The 21,871-nt window shown below is 44.3% G+C and overlaps 1 protein-coding gene across 9 annotated transcripts in view; it reads left to right on the forward strand.

Moving 5' to 3' along the window:
* Positions 1-21,871, forward strand: part of LOC139396777 (glutaminase kidney isoform, mitochondrial-like) — a 62,617-nt gene that overhangs the window by 18,792 nt on the left and 21,954 nt on the right. For 3 of the 9 annotated variants that reach the window (XM_071143735.1, XM_071143742.1, XM_071143712.1), the window contains exons 3-9: positions 860-981; positions 5,141-5,270; positions 5,674-5,753; positions 6,981-7,144; positions 10,131-10,189; positions 20,917-20,949; positions 21,054-21,112. In XM_071143735.1, the coding sequence (XP_070999836.1) occupies positions 860-981; positions 5,141-5,270; positions 5,674-5,753; positions 6,981-7,144; positions 10,131-10,189; positions 20,917-20,949; positions 21,054-21,112 (647 nt within the window). Of the gene's footprint in view, positions 1-859; positions 982-5,140; positions 5,298-5,673; positions 5,754-6,980; positions 7,145-10,130; positions 10,190-20,916; positions 20,950-21,053; positions 21,113-21,871 lie in introns of all 9 variants that reach the window. The other 6 variants (XM_071143697.1, XM_071143724.1, XM_071143729.1 and 3 more) reach the window with 3 other exon arrangements.

Below are 21,871 nucleotides of genomic sequence, written 5' to 3' on the forward strand. Positions count from 1 at the left end.
TGTAACGGCATAGGAGAAGATCTGCGGGCCAGCATATGATTAAACACACTCACGCACCCAAACCCACACGCCGATTCTGACACAATATTAGGAACACTAGGTGAATACAAACATGTACACACAGTCAAATACTAGCCCCTGGGTTTTACGGGAGGAAACGCAGCTTCGTGACTCTGCTACTTCACAGCTTCTCTTCCCTGACGCACATGTGGATTTTGAACCAGGCTAGGCCTGTGAGAGGTTTTGCTGAGAAAGCGGGTTCCCGTAATCATGTGGTAACCTCGTGTTTGAGCGTCCTAACTATAACGATGAAGTTGGGGGGAAAAAGGAACATATTTGCCTTTATTCTATTTATCGAATATCGGTGGAATTATCGTCCGATATCAGTAAAAGGCCAATATCGGCTGATTTTAATATTGGTCTTTAGGTCCCAGATCTGGTTGTGCTCTTGCCAAATTCATTTCTATTTGGCATGACAATCGGTGACGAGTTGCCATGATGGCACAAACAGTCTCGGGCTATATACAGTATATACTGTTTTATTTTGATTTTTCTTCAGGACTTTGCCTGTCTTCTATAACTGTTCTCCCAGGCCGCTTGAATAGCTTCCTTTCCTTGATTCCTTTCCTTCACAATCACAGAGAGCTAATCAGGTCTGGTCAGTGCTAATAAAGGAGAAGAGACCAGGAATGGCTGCTTTTCATACGCCTTTCAACACCAAGGATGTTTTTTTTTCTCCCCCCACTTTGGGCCCACCAATGTTAACCGAGTTTCTGTGACTGCTCAGTGCGGGCTCACCAAGGCTAAACCAGAGTTGTGACTCTCTCTTCCCCCCCCCCCCCCCCCCCCCCCCCTGCAGGCACTAAAGGCCACGGGACTACGCACAGGAGATCCCCGGCTGAAGGAATGCATGGACACCCTTAAAGTCACCCTGAAGAACACCTCGGACGGAGTCATGCTGGACAGAGACCTCTTCAAGAAGTAAGTGTTGTTCCCGATGCGAATCAGTAGTGTTAACGATATATGTATTGATAGAGTGGGGCGTGAATATGCTGTTGGCTATGCATTACTCTTTTCACAATATTGTACCCACCCGAACAAGGCTGGCTTGGATATTTTCTTTTCACATCTTTCAGCACTGTTCAAGCAACTATGGTGAATGCCTAACCCGACCAGCTCAGCTCGTCTCAGTAGTGTGAAAAGCCCTAATGAGGGATGATTGATTCATGACTGCGAGTTGACGTGTCTGTGCAGGCAGAGCTCCAGTTCCTGCGTGCTTTCCTCATCATAACAGCTCTAGCTCATGAATCATTCAGCCCGTCTCTTCTCTGGGTTAAGATGGAATCCATTATTCACGTCTCGCCCGCCTGTGCCAAGCTAGAGGAAACCCAGTGATCTACTTCCTGCCACAATGTCACACGGCCCAGATTGACCCTAATTGTTGACATCCTGTCCTGAACCTTGTCACCTCAATGGAAACTCTAATCCCGGTGATGTCACTTTGTTTCTATGAGCCACACGTTTTAAAATGCATTGTAAATACATTATAGGTATGATGAGCTATTATGAATGCTTATAGCATGTCTTTAATGTATATTACCACCTCTGAGTAATGCAGTTGTCTTTTGGCCACAAAAGGCTTTGACGATGAGCCCTGAGCTGTTACGAATGCGTACAGGAGGTCGTGTCGTCCGCTATGCCATAGTGAACATGACGTGATAATAGGCCATCTAAAGTGCATTCATAATGCATTATAACGGGGTGGCTTAACAGAGAGCGTAACCCCAAACCCTTCCAGAACAGGTTCTATCAGACCGAGACCCCCACCAGAGCCAATAGGATGTCGGTCAGGCTCACGTATAGCGCCATCACACAGGACATCATGTGCTCACTGCAGCATGTGTTATGTTATAGTTTTGACGTATTTACTATTATTCTACAATGTAAAACCCTTGACTGAGTAGGTGTGTCCAAACTTTTGACTGGTACTGGTACAGTGAGCAATATGTTTGGAACCTCAAATTGCAATAAACTGGCGGTATCGAAGGGCAATCCATATCGAATCGCAGTATCGACACATAAGTATCGTGCTAATATCGGATCGTGAGGTCCCTGGCAATTCCCAGCCCTAGCGTGTACGCCCCCCACCCCCATCTTACTCAAAGACAAACAAGCTTGGTTACACCCACGAGCTTGTTTACAGCCACGCGCACACTGGGCCTGACAGTTGTCTTATTTCTAAGCTTCTGTGGCGAAGGGAAATGACTTAGCAGTGTATGAGTACACTCATTCGTTCTCCCTTCCTCATCTTACTTAACATCACGCTCTGGACACCGTTAAGCTACACTGCCCTAACTGGCCAATTAGCAGAGGGGTTCCCAAACCTTTGCACCCAGTCCACCCTTCCTGCATTGGGGAACATCCCACGTACCATGTCTTACTATTGGCACAAGTACTGTTCAGGACAAACTGTTCACACCCCTCTTGATGGTGGAGAGAATTTTGCAGGGAAATTTATTTCCTGCAATTCTACACATTTTGTTATGGGGGGGCAGAGAAAATGTTGCTGTTTTTAAACCACATTTTTCTTGCATTTCTATACATTTTGCCATGTCTAACGTGTATTCATGTGATATATTTTAGCGACTCAAACGTTACAACAAAATCTATGGGCTGAATAACCTAGCAAAAAAAAACAATTTAGTTGACATGGGCTAGTTGATCTGGACATTTCTAACAAGTTATAAATGGCTCTCTAAGGTTTGCAATGACTGATATGACAAGAGGACAACTGGTGATGCTCTACACAATTTCTAAATTGCATTCTACTATTACAACTTTCAAGAGTATGTTGAAAGCTGGACTGAGGTTAAAAAAAAAAGGGGGGGGGGGGGGGGGGGGGGGGGGTTTGGAACCACTGACCAAGCACTTTCATTCTCTCTGTTGTCACCCGCTGAATACATTGTGGGTGTGGGTGGTAGTAGGCTGGCCAGGTTAACATTGACAGGGCACTGTGTAAAATGATAGGCTCTGTCCACTCGTCCTTTCTGCTACTGATGGACGTTAGACTAGACAGGGGGTCCGGACCTCCTGGAGTAGCAGAGCCAAACCACAGAAAGTCTATGTACTGCAGTGTTCGGTCGTAGGCTCAAATGACTCCGTTGATTGGCGTGCAGTGCTTGCAACGTCAGGGTTGTATTCATTAGGGCACACTGTATCAAAACGTTTTGTAACGGAAAAAACATTCTTTATTGGAGAAGTTCAGATAGTCCCTCCTTGTTTCTAACGTTTGTTGCCTAACGAATACGACCCAGGGCTGCATTCTGAACATTGCAAATGGTAATGTCTTGTGTAGAGCTCACATGATTGCTCGGCTGGTGCCGTGTCAGGTGTTCGCTGCTTTTCTGCCCAGTGTCACCCATCACCACAAATGAAATGTCAAATATCTATGTGTGGCAATGGTCAGCTATTTTTAAGACACCGGGGCAAGGCGGAAACGAGTGATGGCACTACGATACAGTCACACTGAAACTGGTCCGTCTGTCCGGAGCCAAACTGGTCTCCATGTCCACACGCCGTGCCGAGTTATGCCCATGCCAGTCTTCCTGTTTTCATCTGCATCTAGAGGAAGTGCTGCTTGGTACAATAGTTGTCCTTGTGGTTTCCAGAAAAGTCTGTGTGCGTATACAGTTCATTCTGGGTGGTTCCCTAAAGACAACCCTTCTGTTATTCTCCCCCCCTGGAATAGTTTGTCCCTGGAACATTTCTGTAACAGCAGCCTGCTCGCTGAGTCTCCAAGGCCTAGCTTATAGCTCCCTGAGGGACGCGTATGTAAATGATTGCAGCAGAGGGATGGTGATGGAACTGTGGGATGTCTGTCTCCTGGACACACCTGGGTGTTATATCCTTCAATGTGTTAAATGCTAATATTGGCTAGCAACACTCTCCTGAGGCCTGGCGGCACATTGACAACAGTATCCCACAAGAAATCATGCATTCAAACCTTTTTTTAGATACAGTATGGTTATCGATTTGTTCTTCAAGGATGGAAGAGCTAGGCCAGGTCCCAAGGATCTTTAGGAATAAGGCACTGCATCTCAGTGCTAGAGGCGTCGCTACAGACACCCTGGTTCGAATCCAGACTGTATCACAAGCGGCCGCGATTGGGAGTTCCATAGGGCGGCGCACGTCGTCCGGGTTTGGCTGGTGTAGGCCGTCATTGTAAACAATCATTTGTTCTTAACCGAGTTGGATAAGGGTTAAATGAAATAAAAATAAAATGATCAAACATGCCCTAGTTGCCACCTCACTTTTTTCTTTTTAGTAGGCCATATACTGTGGTCGTTGAGATGAGCATCTTTTTATGAATGTTCATGTAGCACTCGCAAAGCTACAGTAAGTGAGTTTTGTTTATCTTAAGTTAACCAGGCATGTGGCGTTGCCGTTAACTGAGAGCATCTGGGAATACTTATATTAGGCCTATGTTTCCCCCCCACTTACCCATAATGTTTTTGTGTGTGTGCATGCGACGTGTTCATGTGTTTTTTTTGTTTGACTATCAATTAGTATTTCATCCCGTGGCCCCAGGCTATTGTTAGGTTCTAAACCAAGAGCACAAACTCGCGGACAATTAGTAAAGCTCAAACCAAGTGTTTTTTTTTTTTCTTCACCCACTGGGTCACACAGCTGCATAAGACAGAGATGTATTTACACAAGCGCTGGTATTTAAACATTCATCCTTACACATCTGAACAGCCAGTACATCTCTGTTACTAGACAGGACTTCGGTGACGCATGGTCTTTCTCACCTCATCTGACCTGACCTCGGCCCATATTCCTGACTTGTACCAGACTGTGGCCCTTCTCCTTCCCATGTATCCCTGATGTCTAACAATAACATGTTCTGACCGAATGTAAACATTCTACATTCCCCTCTCTTCCTCAGTGACATGAATAAGGATATTTTATATTTAAGTTTAGAAGTCAGAACTAATCACTATAAAACATTTTTTTGTCAGTTTAGTGTCTATTTTGTTGCTCACCATGGCTATGTTAGCTCCATGCTAACTACCTGAGCTAAGAGGGACTCGTGTCATGTAATGTCCAAATAAAATAACCTCTACCACCCTCCTTCCTCCAGATGTGTCCAGAGCAACATAGTCTTGCTCACCCAGGCCTTCCGCAAGAAGTTTGTCATCCCCGACTTCCAGTCCTTCTCTTCTCACATCGACGAGCTCTACGAGAGTGCCAAAAATCTGACCGAAGGCCAGGTTGGTAATCAGCCCATCCTGGGGGAGGTGGGTGGACGCCATCCTTCTCGTTGTTCCTGTAGTCTGCCCCTTTCACCTTTTTTTCTTTGTCTTCCACCTCCTCTGTGGTATCGTCAATGGCAGATATTGTGTGTAGCTGGAGTTTTGTTATGTATCCTTTTCTTCTGTGTGTGTGCTTACCTGTACACGCTTAGAAAAAAGGGTTCTTCGGCTGTCCCCATGAACTCAAAAGTGTTCTACCTGGAACCAAAAATGGTTCTCCTATGGGAACAGCCGAAGAACCATTTTTAGGTTCTAGACGGCACCTTTTTTTTTCTTTCTCAGACTATGTATTTTTATCAAGGGAGTCTTACACGAACAGTTTGGATTACAGGTGTTGGAACTATTTTTCTCTCCACCGCAGGTTGCAGACTACATCCCCCAGCTTGCCAAATTTAGCCCAGACCTGTGGGCCGTGTCTCTGTGTACCGTGGATGGACAAAGGTTAGACTCGCGCCTCACCCCCACCAATATGTACTCACAAAGCTTTTATCATGTGATTGAGACAGGGTTATTATTATTATCTTTAAGACCAACAGTTGGTAAGTTGGTCAACAGTTGGCAACACTGAAAATGCACATGCGTCCCGCTATTTAACATCTGCAAATTTACCCAGTGATAGGATATCTCAAGGCCATCTGAACTGGGATAAGGGCCAGCTAAACTTCCAGTAGAAGCCAAACATTACGATGTGGGGTCCGCAGTTTAGTTCTGGCGCACTCATTGATAATAGATATGGTAAAATAACAACCAATCTTAGGGGGTGTTAGTGTCTTTACAGACATATAAAAACACACAATCTCTCTTTATGATGTTTGCTGTAGGATAGAAAGTCATAAAGATAACATTGGAATGAGGTGTTTTGTTTATGTTCGGTTTTTATGATTTACAGCATGTTGAAACACCATGATGCACTAAATTCGGAGGGGCAGCTATCTGGATGCCCCTTAGCAGCTCTCCTTTTCTGTCTCTGTCGTTCTTACTGTCTTTCTCCGTCTTATCTATTCCCCCTCTCTCTTTCAACCTACCTCTTCCTCTCGGTTTCTCTATTTCTGCTCTTCATCTCTCTTTCCTTCTACCCTGTCTCCTTTTTTGTTCCGTCTGTACTCCATCCGCTACACTCTTTCTCCCTCTACCTCGTTTTCACTTTCTTCCACCCCCTTCTGAGCTTCTCACTTTTCTGTGTCTCCTCTCCCCGTCTCCTTTAATGACGGCCCATGAGTGACGATGTCTGGTCATAGTGACCTTCTGTAACAATATGTTTACTCGCTCACGCCTCCCCCCCACTTGATTATATGGTTTGAAATGGTGTTGACAGAGCCATCATGCGCTCCAGATATTGCACACTGCTTTAGTGTTCAGCCGCAACAAGAAAACCTCCCCAGTTGAATAGTTCCTGCATGCACACAGTGGTTCTTGGCATAGTTGAAGCCAATATCTGCATTGAAATTATATTTTTATGAACAATTTCTAACTGTCCTCAGGCCGTTCTTGTGATATCAGTGTTATTATTACCTTAACAAAGCTTCTCTCACATCAGTTTATCATGTGACGTGATGACACGTAAATTCAAACAAGGTGAATCTGTTTTGTGATGTGTAGGAGGCCTTAAAGAACAGGGAAGTGGGACTGGATTAACCTGTACTTAAACCTGCTTTTGTTTCTCCTCAGACACACGGTAGGCGACACCAAGGTCCCCTTCTGCTTGCAGTCGTGTGTGAAGCCACTGAAGTACGCCATCGCGGTGCACGACCACGGCACCGAGTACGTGCACCGCTTCATCGGGAAGGAGCCCAGCGGCCTGCGCTTCAACAAGCTCTTCCTGGACGAGGACGGTGAGCTGTTTCTCAGAGCTGATCCTGCTGGGGCACAGAATTAGACTAGAATGACCAGAATGGGGAAAGCCCCTCAGATCATGCCAGGGACCAGTTTGAATCCAAATCACAATAATGTTGAATCCAGATCACACCATTAAATTCTGTATCCCTGTCATCAAATGTTATTGCAAATCAATACAGGTCAGGTAAATAGGCAGGGACAGCATCACTGTGTCGAAGTTGACTTTTTTTCCACCTGTGTCCAGACATCTAAAATAAATAAAAAGGGTATTTTTCTGAGCAGTATGACATAGCTAGATCAACGTACGTCATAGCCACTTTGCCTTTGAACGCCCCTGTCCTCTCGCCACCCCCTTTGTTTGATTGTTTTACCTCTTAAGTGCTTTTGATGAAGAGCCCACAAGTGATGTCTCTTTCTCCAGTCCCCTCTGTCTACACATCGATGCCTCGAGCGTCATCATCCATCCAACACGGTTATAGATGCCACTGCTTTCTAACTGCTCTCCAAGTGATGACGCATCCACCGCGGAATACAAGGCGGGCTGATTGGTTGTAAATGTTGACATTAAAAAGAGTGGGGAGAGGCCCTTACTTGCACCACCCCAACCGCCTTAGTCTATTTTCAATCCAACTTGGCCTTTCGGCAACTGTTGCTATGGCGACGATGAAACTTGAATGATTCAGAGGTCATTCCCTCCCTCTGCTCAGTAGGGGTGGGCTGACGTATGATGAGGAGTCGGGGGGTCTCACACAGTGTCCTCCTGCTTGCTTTTCCACCTATGATTCTACATCTTGCTCCCTCTCAGAATACCAATAGAAAGATCAATGGTGACCCTGGAATAGAAGAGAACCTGTCAAGAGTCCCAAAGGGTTGTGTGTGTCCAAGCTGGCTGTACGGAAACCTCAATGTTTTTTCCTACACACACATTATGTAGTCAAAGTAAAGGTGACCTTCATTGCCTCAACACATTTGACTACCAAATGGAGGATACGTTTCACTGTCCTCCTCACCCCAAGAAATAGGATATGCTTGTGCTGGTAAATCCGAGCAAACGATAACTATACATTTGTATTGGATATGTTCAGGGGTTACCTCCACCATTTCAATACATTGACAACTCTGTTAAATTTGCACGCGTCATAAAGATACAGTATGTAATGACGTGCCGGCAGAAAGTATTAACACCCTTGACTTTTTCCATATTTGGTGTTATAGCCTGATTTTTTTAAATTAAAATTATTTCAAAATGAAAAGCTGAAATGTCTTGAGTCAGTAAGTAATCAACTCCTTTGTTATGGCAAGCCTAAATAAGTTCAGGAATAAAAATGTGCTTAACAAGTCACATAATACATTGCATGGACTCACTCTGTGTCCAATAATAGTGTTTTAAAAAGTTTTTTTTACTACTTCACCTCTGTACCCCAAACACACAATTATCTGTAAGGTCCCGCAGTGAATTTCAAACACAGATTCAACCACAAAGACTAGGGAGGTTTTCAAATGCTTCACAAAGAAGGACACCTATTACATACATTGAATATCCCTTTGAGCATGCTGAGGTTATTAATTATACTGGGGAGTTTTTCAGTAGCAAAATCTTAAAGGAAAGTCTGCTTTCCACCAGACACAGAGACACAATTCACCTTTCAGCAGGACAATAACCTGAAACACAAGGCCAAATGTACACTGAAGTTGCTTACCAAGTAGACATCGAATGTTCCTGAGTGGCTGAGTTAGTTTTGACTTAAATCTAATTGAACATCTATTGCAAGACCTACAAATGGTTGTCTAGCAATGATCAACAATCAATTTGACAGAGCTTGAAGAATTTTGAAAAGATTAATGTGCAAATATTGCACAATCCAGTTGTGGAAAGCTCTTAGAAACTTACCCAGAAAGATTCACTGCTGTAATCGCTGACAAAGGTGCTTCTACAAAGTATTGACTCAATGTTTCTTTATTTCATTCTCAATACATTTGCAAAATTTTCAACAACAAAAAATGTACTTTGTCATTATAGGGTGTTGTGTGTAGATGGGTGGTAAAAATATCAATTGTATCCATTTTTAATTTGCGCTGTAACAATAAAATGTGGAATAAGTCTAGGGGTATGAGTACTTTCTGAAGGCACTAACCGTCTCAGGGTTGCGTTCAGTCACTGAAACCCCATAATCCTTAGTGCTGGTGCACATCTGAGTAGCAATCTGGGGCCATATCCTCAAAACTTATCAGAGTAAGAGTGCTGATCTATGATCAGTTTAGCCTTTTAGATCATAATAAATGTGATTTTTTTTAAATGTTTTTATATGGACAGATCCTAGATCAGGACTCCTACTTTCAGACACTTTGTGGATACCAGCCCTGGTCTTTATCATCCCCTGTCTGCGTGGGCCATGTGCCACTGTTCTCAATCTCCTGGTGGAGGTGCCAGGATAGCTGTGTCAATTTGGTGACTGTTATGTAAGGAGGTTAAGACTCACTGCAGCGAGAGAAGTAGCCTTGACATTTGGACATTGAGCAGGACCCAGATCATTTTGTTTGTTTAGTGTTCATTTCACTTTGCCCCTAACCCTGACAAATCTCATTAGTATCTAAGTAGTCGGAGAGAAAGTGTTTGTCTGTCATGTTTGAATAACAAACCTGATTGATTCAAGTGCAGGCTTGCATCTGTTCTCAGTGCTCTATGCCAAATGACATTTGCATATCCATTTCATTACAATACATTTAAAAAAGGGTTGCTAAATTATTAATGGATTGTCTAGTGTTGACAGTGGTCTGTTTGATATGGTTCTAGGAATTTGTATGTCATTTTTACAATGAAAGCCACGTCACTCCAACATTCTTCGTAGCAAGCATTTATAACCGATACCGTAGTACATTTTTGAAAAGGCTCTGCAAGGAATCATTCCCACTCTAGGTCTTTGAGATTTGTAATCAATATTTTAAGTTGGTGTATATTTTTTTCCCTTTTTTTTATTCCAGATAAGCCCCACAACCCCATGGTGAACGCCGGCGCTATTGTTTGCACCTCATTGATAAAGGTATGAATCCACTTGTGTTTCTGTGTATTTTTACTGTCTGTCTCATTCATAGTTCATACCAATGACCTCCGGCCCAGATAAGGTAAATTTGCCGTGTTCGCTCTGTGCCAGCGTCGATATTTGATTATTGACGAGTGCCGCGATTTAACACAGGGGTCTTCAACCTTTTCTTGCCCAGGGGCCCCAGTCATGGCACACCGGCAACCCACGGACCCCATCAAAAGTTGGCAATTAGGTGAATGGTAATGGCAGGGAGAAGTAATCAACATTTTAAATGAATAGATTTGGTAGATTTGTTTTTCTCTTTTACTGTAGGTATGTACAAAATTAGCTTATTCTGTTATTGCTTGCGATATTGATAAAAACAGAGTCCGAGTCAGTGTGGTAGACAGATAACGTTTGGAAAGCCTCAAGGGGGTTAACCTAGTTTGTCATCATCATCTTGTTTGTCTGAGAGAACACCTCTCGACTTAATAGAGGCATGAAGTCGACTGCTAGGTGACTGCCATGGCGATTAAGGCCTGTCGTAATTCTCCCTGAGAGGGATTTAGGGCAGCCACACTGGGACACGATTTTGCCGCCCCCGGTGATAATAACCTGGATGGACAAACAAAGACACACACACACACACTCAGACAGAAAGGCAGACACACAAACAGACGAAGCTATGTCAGATAGATCATGGAGCACTTTAGCTGAGCCCGCCAAGCAGGGTTTCCGTTAGTAAAATGTGGCACTGGACATTTGCCTGGCAGCATTTCAATTTATCAGACCCGTATGAATTGGGTTCGTAACTTGGTTAGGCCGTCCACCCACGGTGCTCGGAAGTACAGGAATCCCATTTAGATTAGGGTAATTAATCTTAACAGAACATGCAACGACGTGCATCCATACCGAATTCCGATGCGCACTTTGAAGATGTTAGAGTAACTGTCCACGTACTTTTCCTCAGCCAACAAGACGAGTAACGAACAGTCAAATCACTAGTCCATGTCAATCTACTATCCCCTATAGTAGAAAAGTTTACCTATTTTATTGGTCAGCTTGGCGAGAAAGAAATAGCCTATTCCAAACAGACTCTGGGACAGTTGTGGGACTATAGATCCCAAAGTAGTAGGCTACATAAAACAACGTTAAAGCAATGAGGCTGATACAACCGATCAGAACATTTAGCTTAAAATGTTGATAAACTATTATATCTTCACATTATAAGTGTAGCAATGCAGACAAGGCAGTAGGCTAGGTGTGGATGTTCATTCCATAATACAATCAGTGGGAAACCACAGAGGAAAATATCCATTAGAAATTTAGAAAGAGGGGAGATCTAAAGATGCAAAGACTAGCATGGGTTGCTAATTTGACTAGGATTGTGCCTTTGGCTACTGGACAATGAAATAAAGTTGATTTGAAAACCAATAGCACACGAGAGAAATAGTCTACTGCTTTCAGTGGCATATGGAAGACTTCCAAATGCCATGCATATGGTCGGATTCATAATATGTAGTAAAACGTTCAGGTTTCAAACAATTAAGTACATGTTTTCAAAATGCATACTGCCTCCAGCTCATTGCAAAATAGTGTGACGCGTGAATGAAACCTGCCTTCTGTTACCTATGCACAGGCGAATAAGAAGCGTGCTTCAATTACTAGTTGAGAAATAATACTAGTAACTCATTTTAATTTGATTTGATTTGTAATAGGTGATTGCCTTTTAGAATTGTTACGCAATGATTGGGTTTATAAAAGCACCTTTCACTCCAGCAGCAAGGAAAGGGCTGTTTGAGGACCGAGAGCAGCAACTCCCGTGCTGTCTGACAGATTTTTCACTCAAAGGCGCTGTATGATGTGCGTGTGTGATAAATAAGATGCATAACGAGTTTACTCGTGCACCAATTGAATTCCACTAAATAAGCATGACATGTCAAATATATTTCAAAAGCCGCTAAGGTTATTCCATCTACTTGTTTGGTTCACTCTCTTTTCTTCAAGGAAACAATATTTCCTCTTTTAAACGGGCATTGATCCTGAGCTGATCAATCGGAGAAGCTAGTGCTAGCTTTTGGTGTCCCTCTTAAGAGGTTTGCTACACTATTACAAAAAAAGACACTAGGAACCTTAAATGATACTTCAGCTGTCCCCATAGGATAACCCTTTTTGGTTCTAGGTAGAGTCCTCTTGGTTCTAGGTAGAATCCTTTTGGGTTCCATGTAAAACCCTTTCCGCAGAGGGTTCTACATGAAACCCCAAATATAGGTTTCTCCTATGGGGACAGCCGAAGAACTCTTGGAACTCTTATTTTTTCTAGTCATTAGCTTAACCCCAGGCTTCTGTGCCTCTCCACACCTGTCTAGACCTAATAAACTGTCTCTCATCTTCTCACTGTTGTCGTCTTTCGACTCCTGAGGACAGGAGGGTGTCACCCCATCTGTCTGCTCTTTGGAGAGGATGGACCAATAGGAACAGAGTAAACACAAACATCACAGACGTGATTGTCTGTTCTCGTTGCTTGTTGAGACTTGTTGAACATTAATATGAGGCTTGTTTTGTTGTGGAATTGACCTTTGTTCTCTCTGAGAACTAGGCTACTTTTTCTGGGACTATAGGACACGTATGTTGTTTGGTCTGATCTGTTTGTACAGTTTCCCCATCTCCTATGGTCATTGGCGTAACATTGACTATAGGAGTTGTCAAGAAAACACAAACAGATCTGGGAGCAGGCTTGTTGTTGACCCGCCACTCGCTGTCAGAAAGAGTCCGGGTAGCCATTTGATTAGCTGTTCATGAGTCATATTGCTTGGGAGTAGAAGCTGTTAAGAAGCCTTTTGGACCTAGACTTCGTACTCCAGTGTTGCTTGCCTTGCGGTAGCAGAGAGAAGTCTATGACTAGGGTGGCTCGAGTCTTTAGCAATTTTTAGGGCCTTCCTCTGACACCACCTGGTATAGAGGCCCCGGGTGGCAGGAAGCTTGGCCCCAGTGATGTACTGGGCCGTACGCACTACCCACTGTACCAGGCGGTGATGCAACCAGTGCAACCAACTTTTTGAGGATCTGAGGACCCATGCCAAATCTTTTCATTCTCCTGAGGGGGAATAGACGTTGTCGTGCACTCTTCATGGCTGTCTTGGTGTGTTTGGACCATGACAATTTGCTGCTGATGTGGACACCAAGGAACCTCTCTCAACCTACTCTAACACAGCCCCGTCGATGAGAATGGGGGGCATGCTCGGTCCTCCTTTTACAATCGTCCACAATCAGATCTTTGTCTTGATCACGTTGAGGGAGAGGTTGTTATCCTGGCACCACACTGTCAGGTCTCTGACCTCCTCCTTATAGGCCGTCTCATCGTTGTCGGTGATCAGGCCTACCACTGTTTGTCATCGGCAAACTTAATGATGTTGTTGGCGTCGTGCCTGGCCTTGCAGTCATGAGTGAACAGGGAGTACAGGAGGAGACTGAGCACGCACCCCCGAGGGGCCCCATGTTTTGGATCAGCGTGGCTTATGTGATGTTACCTACCCTTACCACCTGGGGGTGGCCCGCCAGGAAGTCCAGGATCCAGTTGCAGAGGGAGGTGTTTAGTCCCAGGGTCCTTAGCTTAGTGATGCGCTTTGAGGGCACTATGGTGTTGAACGCTGAGCTGTAGTCAATGAATAGCATTCTCACATAGGTGTTCCTTTTGTTCATGTGGGAAAGGGCAGTGTGGAGTACATAGAGATTGCATCATCTGTGGATCTGTTGGGGCGGTATGCAAATTGGAGGTGGTCTAGGGTTTCTGGGATAATGGTGTTGATGTGAGCCATGACCAGCCTTTCAAAGCACTTCATGGCTACAGATGTGAGTGCTTCGGGTCAGTAGTCATTTAGGCAGGTTACCTTAGTATTCTTGGGCACAGGGACTGTGGTGGACTGCTTGAAACATGTTGGTATTAAAGACTCAGTCAGTGACAGGTTGAAAATGTCAGTGAAGACACTTGTCAGCGCATGCTTGAAGTACATGTCCTGGTATTCCGTCTGGCCCTGCGGCCTTGTGAATGATCTGTTTAAAGGTCTTACTCACATCAGCTACGGAGAGCGTGATCACACAGTAGTCCGGGACAGCTGATACTCTCATATGCATGCTTCAGTGTTGCTTGCCCCGGAGCGAGCTTCAAAGTCATTTAGTTCGTCTGGTACACTCGTGTCACTTGGGAGCTCGCAGCTGTGCTTCCCTTTTATAGTCTGTAATATTTTGCAAGCCCTGCAACATCCGACGAGCGTCGGAGCCGGTGTAGTACGATTCGATCTTAGTTCTGTATTGACGCTTTGCTTTTTTGATGGTTCGTCGGAGGGCATAGCGGGATTTCTTATAAGAGTCCCGTTCCTGGAAAGCGGCAGCTCTACCCCTTACCTCAGTGCGGCTGTTGCCTGGTTGGGGTATGTACATACGGCCACTGTGGGGACGACGTCATCGATGCACTTATTTATGAAGCCAGTGACTGATGTGGTGTACTCCTCAATGCCATCTGATGAATACCGGGAACATATTCCAGTCTGGGCTAGCAAAACAGTCCTGTAGCTTAGCATCTGCGTCATCTGACCACTTCCGTATTGAGCGAGTCACTGTTACTTCCTGCTTTCGGAATCAGGAGGATAGAGATATGGTCAGATTTGCCAAATGGGGGGCGAGGGAGAGCTTTGTATGCGTCTCTGTGTGTGGAGTATAGGTGGTCTAGAGTTGTGTATAATTTATTTATTTTTTAATTTATTTTTTAAAATCTGATTGCACATGTTAACATACTGGTAGAAAATAGGTAAACCGGATTTAAGTTTCCCTGCATTAAAGTCCCCGGCCATTTAGGTGCGCCGCCACTGGATGAGTATTTTCTTGTTTGCTTATGACCTTATGCAGCTCTTTGAGTGCAGTCTTAGAGCCAGCATCAGTTTGTGGTGGTAAATAGAGAGCTACGACAAATATAGATAAACTCTCTTGGTAAATAGTGTGGTCTACAGCTTCTAATGAGATACTCTACCTCAGGCGAGAAAAATCTTGAGACTTCCTTAATATTATATTTCTAGATGTTTTCTTTACAAATAGACACAGACAGCCACCCCATGTCTTACCGGAGGCAGCTGTTCTATCTTGCCAATGCACTGAACCCAGCCAGCGCTGTTATTCATGTCGTCGTTCAGCCACGACTGTTTTTAATGTCCTGTTGGTAGGATGGTCTTGATCGAAGCTCATCCATTTTATTATCCAATGATTGCACGTTGGCCAATAGGACTGATAGAAGAGGTAGATTACCCACTCGCCTTCGGACCCTTACAAGGCAGCCTGACCTATGTCCCCGATATCTCTCTCTTCTTCATCGAATGACGGGGATTTGGGCCTTTTCGGGTGCCTGAAGTAAATCATTTTGCGTCTGATTCGTTAAAGAAAAAATGTTCGTCCAGTATGAGCAGAGTAATCGCTGTCCTGATACCCAGAAGCTCTTTTCGGTCATAAGAAACGGTGGCAGAAACATTATGTGCACAATTGGTCAAGCCTCCGGCGCCATCTCTTGAAGCAACTCATCCATTATACTGACCCCCCCCCCCCCCCTTTCGTTGAAATATTATGCACCAAATGATAAACAGATGGAGATGTCCATTACATTCCCAAGTGCCAGTGTATGTCCTTCCAGACTTTGTCTATTGAAATCGAGACTCGCATGTTGGCCTACCAAGCAGCTAAGTGTATACAGAGTATGCACACACACCCACGGAGGGGCTACACCTTCACATACCTCTACATGGAAACAGGAGCACACACACCACATACTGTACACACACACACACACATACACACACACACTGAAAGGTATATGTTTCTATCGGGCTAAGCCACGCATGGAGTTGATTTGAAAGGTGTTGTGTTACCCTGTCTGGGTGTCCATTTTATTCCCATGTGAGTTTTTCCACAACATTACACAGGCACTGCGAATAGAACAGCTACTCCTGAGCATGCTGCATTCCCCTCCATTCATTGACAGGGTCATATAATGTGGGTGGGTTCTTTCTGTTCGTACATTTTCCCTGTGAAACGTCGAAAAATCCAGTGGTTTTGTCTTTACTTGTTGTCTGTGTCAGTTAATAGATAACTATGTCTGTGTCCCTCTCAATGCCCTGTCTCCCTCAGTATGTACCCGCATGTGCGTCATATAGCATAGTGTAGAGCTGATTATCCCACTCACAGGAAATATGTTGGGCTTACACACCCCACTGTGTGTCCATGACAACGCCACCGGGGCCACACCCCGACTATGTAACCATGGTTTTGATGGCTTCTTGTGTCTTTTTTGTGTGTATGTTGTTGCATATTTTGCAGACTTAGGAACTGTGGGATATTATGACCACCGCTGCCATGTCGTTGGTAAATGACGTTGGTAATTTTTCTTCCTTTTCTCCCTCCCCCACCATCCCCACTCATTGAACAAGCCCGGATAGAATAGATACATCGATAGCATCTCTGTCAACATAGCACTGTCATTTTTTGTTTGACTTGGTTATGTGTACCGATACATATGTTAGAATGCTGTCTGGAAGCAAAGTATTTTTCTCTGAATATATGAAGCAGGTTGAGTTTAATAGACATGCATGCCTTCTTTTTTTTGGGGCCATGTCTAGCAAAGCCAGTAATAGCAAAGAAATATGAGCATACTAGATCAAGTGACAAGGAAGATCGTTTTTTTTCCTCCCTTGCGCCTCTCTTTGCTCCCTCTACCTCCTGCTGCTTCTGTTCAAGCTGACTCCACACTCCAAGACTGCTTCCATCACGTGGACTGGGAGATGTTTCGTATTGCGTCAGATAACAACATTGACGAATACGCTGATTCGGTGTGCGAGTTCATTAGAACGTGCGTTGAAGATGTCGTTCCCATAGCAACGAGTAAAACATTCCCTAACCAGAAACCGTGGATTGATGGCAGCATTCGTGTGAAACTGAAAGCGCGAACCACTGCTTTTAATCAGGGCAAGGTGTCTGGTAACATGACCGAATACAAACAGTGCAGCTATTCCCTCCGCAAGGCTATCAAACAAGCTAAGCGCCAGTACAGAGACAAAGTAGAATCTCAATTCAACGGCTCAGACACAAGAGGCATGTGGCAGGGTCTACAGTCAATCACGGACTACAGGAAGAAACCCAGCCCAGTCACGGACCAGGATGTCTTGCTCCCAGGCAGACTAAATAACTTTTTTGCCCGCTTTGAGGACAATACAGTGCCACTGACACGGCCTGCAACGAAAACATGCGGTCTCTCCTTCACTGCAGCCGAGGTGAGTAAGACATTTAAACGTGTTAACCCTCGCAAGGCTGCAGGCCCAGATGGCATCCCCAGCCGCGCCCTCAGAGCATGCGCAGACCAGCTGGCCGGTGTGTTTACGGACATATTCAATCAATCCCTATACCAGTCTGCTGTTCCCACATGCTTCAAGAGGGCCACCATTGTTCCTGTTCCCAAGAAAGCTAAGGTAACTGAGCTAAATGACTACCGCCCCGTAGCACTCACATCCGTCATCATGAAGTGCTTTGAGAGACTAGTCAAGGACCATATCACCTCCACCCTACCTGACACCCTAGACCCACTCCAATTTGCTTACCGCCCAAATAGGTCCACAGACGATGCAATCTCAACCACACTGCACACTGCCCTAACCCATCTGGACAAGAGGAATACCTATGTGAGAATGCTGTTCATCGACTACAGCTCGGCATTCAACACCATAGTACCCTCCAAGCTCGTCATCAAGCTCGAGACCCTGGGTCTCGACCCCGCCCTGTGCAACTGGGTACTGGACTTCCTGACGGGCCGCCCCCAGGTGGTGAGGGTAGGCAACAACATCTCCTCCCCGCTGATCCTCAACACTGGGGCCCCACAAGGTTGCGTTCTGAGCCCTCTCCTGTACTCCCTGTTCACCCACGACTGCGTGGCCACGCACGCCTCCAACTCAATCATCAAGTTTGCGGACGACACAACAGTGGTAGGCTTGATTACCAACAACGATGAGACGGCCTACAGGGAGGAGGTGAGGGCCCTCGGAGTGTGGTGTCAGGAAAACAACCTCACACTCAACGTCAACAAAACTAAGGAGATGATTGTGGACTTCAGGAAACAGCAGAGGGAACACCCCCCTATCCACATCGATGGAACAGTAGTGGAGAGGGTAGCAAGTTTTAAGTTCCTCGGCATACACATCACAGACAAACTGAATCGGTCCACTCACACAGACAGCATCGTGAAGAAGGCGCAGCAGCGCCTCTTCAACCTCAGGAGGCTGAAGAAATTCGGCTTGTCACCAAAAGCACTCACAAACTTCTACAGATGCACAATCGAGAGCATCCTGGCGGGCTGTATCACCGCCTGGTATGGCAACTGCACCGCCCTCAACCGTAAGGCTCTCCAGAGGGTAGTGAGGTCTGCACAACGCATCACCGGGGGCAAACTACCTGCCCTCCAGGACACCTACACCACCCGATGTCACAGGAAGGCCATAAAGATCATCAAGGACATCAACCACCCGAGCCACTGCCTGTTCACCCCGCTATCATCCAGAAGGCGAGGTCAGTACAGGTGCATCAAAGCTGGGACCGAGAGACTGAAAAACAGCTTCTATCTCAAGGCCATCAGACTGTTAAACAGCCACCACTAACACTGAGTGGCTGCTGCCAACACACTGACACTGACTCAACTCCAGCCACTTTAATAATGGGAATTGATGGGAAATGATGTAAATATATCACTAGCCACTTTAAACAATGCTACCTTATATAAATGTTACTTACCCTACATTATTCATCTCATACGCATACGTATATACTGTACTCTATATCATCGACGGTATCCTTATGTAATACATGTATCACTAGCCACTTTATACTATACTATGCCACTTTGTTTACATACTCATCTCATTTGTACATACTGTACCCGATACCATCTACTGTATCTTGCCTATGCTGCTCTGTACCATCACTCATTCATATATCCTTATGTACATATTCTTTATCCCCTTACACTGTGTACAAGACAGTAGTTTTGGAATTGTTAGTTAGATTACTTGTTATTACTGCATTGTCGGAACTAGAAGCACAAGCATTTCGCTACACTCGCATTAACATCTGCTAACCATGTGTATGTGACAAATAAAATTTGATTTGATTTGATTTAGTCTCCCAGGCAATCAACACTCCATGCTAATAAGCCCTCCTGATCCCCAGAGCTGTTCACAGGACACGTGTTAGCCTATAATACATACACACACTGCACGGCAATAAAATAAGTGTTAAATAGGGCTGTGACGGGCATGGAATTTTGGATGAAAATAATTTGGACAGCCAAATGACTGCAGTCTCTCTGTAATAACCGTTCAAATAGGAAGTGTGATTTGTTGATTCAACTGACATTACATGAAATACATTCCATTGCATGAGCCACATTTTAAAGCTGCAATATGTAAGCTTTTGGCGACCCTACCAAATTCATAAAGAAGTGCTAGATCTGTGCTACTGTGACTTATTTCTTTGCTTCCCGTTCTTAAGTTTTGTTTTTGCGTCTTTTACTATACACTCTATCTGCTTGTTTTGTCACATATAAACTTAAATTAGGAGAACGATTAGAATTTTAGCAATCAGGAAATGGCAGAGCGGCTTTTGCCTAGTGCATCTTTAACATCAATTCAATGAACATTCTACATTACCATGGAAATTATTGCGTCACAATACCAGGCAGCTATTACGAGTGTACCCATGAGTTTACCAGGCAAATAGGTTATCAATAAAACGCCACAATATGGTGCAGAGTGTACAATTTGGCTGCTCGGGTGAAAGGAGACCCCAGGCTCCTCTAAAACCATTGACCGGTAGCTACGTGCCACTTTCAAAGGATTGTTAAATAAATGTTGCAACTGTTTTGGTTTTAATATCACCTGTTGAAGAGCATTTGAGAACTACCCATTTCCGATTATTCCATGCAGAACAATTGCGCACATTTATCTCTATCAGAGTTATGCAAGTATGACCTATTGCCAAGGTTAGATGTTCCAAGCACATTTATTCATTGTCTGCTACCACACCTTGCTTCAGCAAGGGCCAAAAAAGTTTCATGTTAAGAGTCCATGTTCTGGCAGAAACGGACTCAACCTGCACGAATGCCCAGCCGTCCCGGCTTCAGTCAGCTGTTTGTTCCCCCTCCAAAAATATTTAAAGAATGTGTATATATATTCAATTTTTTTATGGTTATGATGGTTATTCTTCATCCATAACCATTGGTTATATGGTAACCATGACCGTCGGTTAAACGGTTATATGTAATTGTGCCAGCCCTAGTGTTACATTTATATACAAAATGTGATTATGACGGATCATCTCCTTTAATTTGATTCCAACCAAAGCCCACTCATTAACTGTCTTTTCGTGTCTATTGACTCTATAAATTCATTATACTTCTCTCTGTAACTATTTATACTTCTCTCTGTAACTACCCGTCAGATTCTCTTCATCCATGTTGAATTGTGTATGTTTGTCTAGGTTTCACCGACGCTCAGTTAACTTTGCGTTTATAATGCATCAAACTGATCATATTTTTAGTTTTTGTGTATGACAGTATTATTATTTAAGCCAAGGCTTGTGTTTTCTTGCTACTTTCATTCTGCTGTAAATATTTTCTCTTTGTCCAACAAACTTGACTTAATACCTTTTCTATTACTTTTCAGCAGGGAGCGAGCAATGCTGAGAAGTTTGACTATGTAAGTTTAATATTTTGTGCATTGTGGCAGCTGTTTGGAGTTGTATTGGGTATTTTGTAATATATGTTATAAAAAAAGTTTAACTGATTTCGTTTCGTTTCCAGGTCATGAACTTCCTGAATAAGATGGCAGGAAATGAGTATGTAGGCTTCAGCAATGCCACGTAAGTAGAGTGGCACCCTATTCCCTACAGTGCATTCAGACCCCTTGACTTATTCCACATTTTGTTAAGTTACAGCCGTATTCCAAAATGTATTAAAACGTTTTTTTCCCCCATCAATCTACACACAATACCCCATAATGACAAAGCAAAAACTGTTTGTTAGAAATGTTTGCACATTTATTACAAATAAAATGTATTACTGAAATATCACATTTACATAAGTATTCAGACCCTTTACTCAGTACTTTGTTGAAACACTTTTGGCGTAACACTTTACCGTAGAGATGGTGCCAGGTTTCCTTCAGACACTTCAGGCATTGCATTCAGGTCAAAAATGCCAATCTTGGTTTCATCATACCAGAGAATCTTGTTTCTCATGGCCTGCGCGCCCTTTAAGTGACTTTGGGCAAACTCCAAGCAGCCTGTCACGCACCTCTTACTGAGAAGTGGTTTCCGTCTGGCCACTCTACCATAAAGGCCTGATTGGTGGAGCGCTGCAGAGATGGTTGTCCTTCTGAAAGGTTCTCCCGTCTCCACAGATGAACTCTGGAGCACTGTCAGACTGACCATTGGGTTCTTGGTCACCTCCCTGACCAAGGCCCTTCTCCGCCGATTGCTCAGTTTGGCCGAGCGGCAAGTGGTGGTTCCAAACTTTATCCATTTAAGAATGATGGAGGCCACTGTGTTCTCGGGGACCTTCAATGCTGTAGAACATTTCTCGTACCCTTCCTCAGATCTGTGCATCGACACAATCCTGTC

This window comes from Oncorhynchus clarkii, chromosome 3 (assembly GCF_045791955.1).
Source record: "Oncorhynchus clarkii lewisi isolate Uvic-CL-2024 chromosome 3, UVic_Ocla_1.0, whole genome shotgun sequence".
In the NCBI taxonomy this organism is placed as follows: Eukaryota; Metazoa; Chordata; class Actinopteri; order Salmoniformes; family Salmonidae; genus Oncorhynchus; species Oncorhynchus clarkii.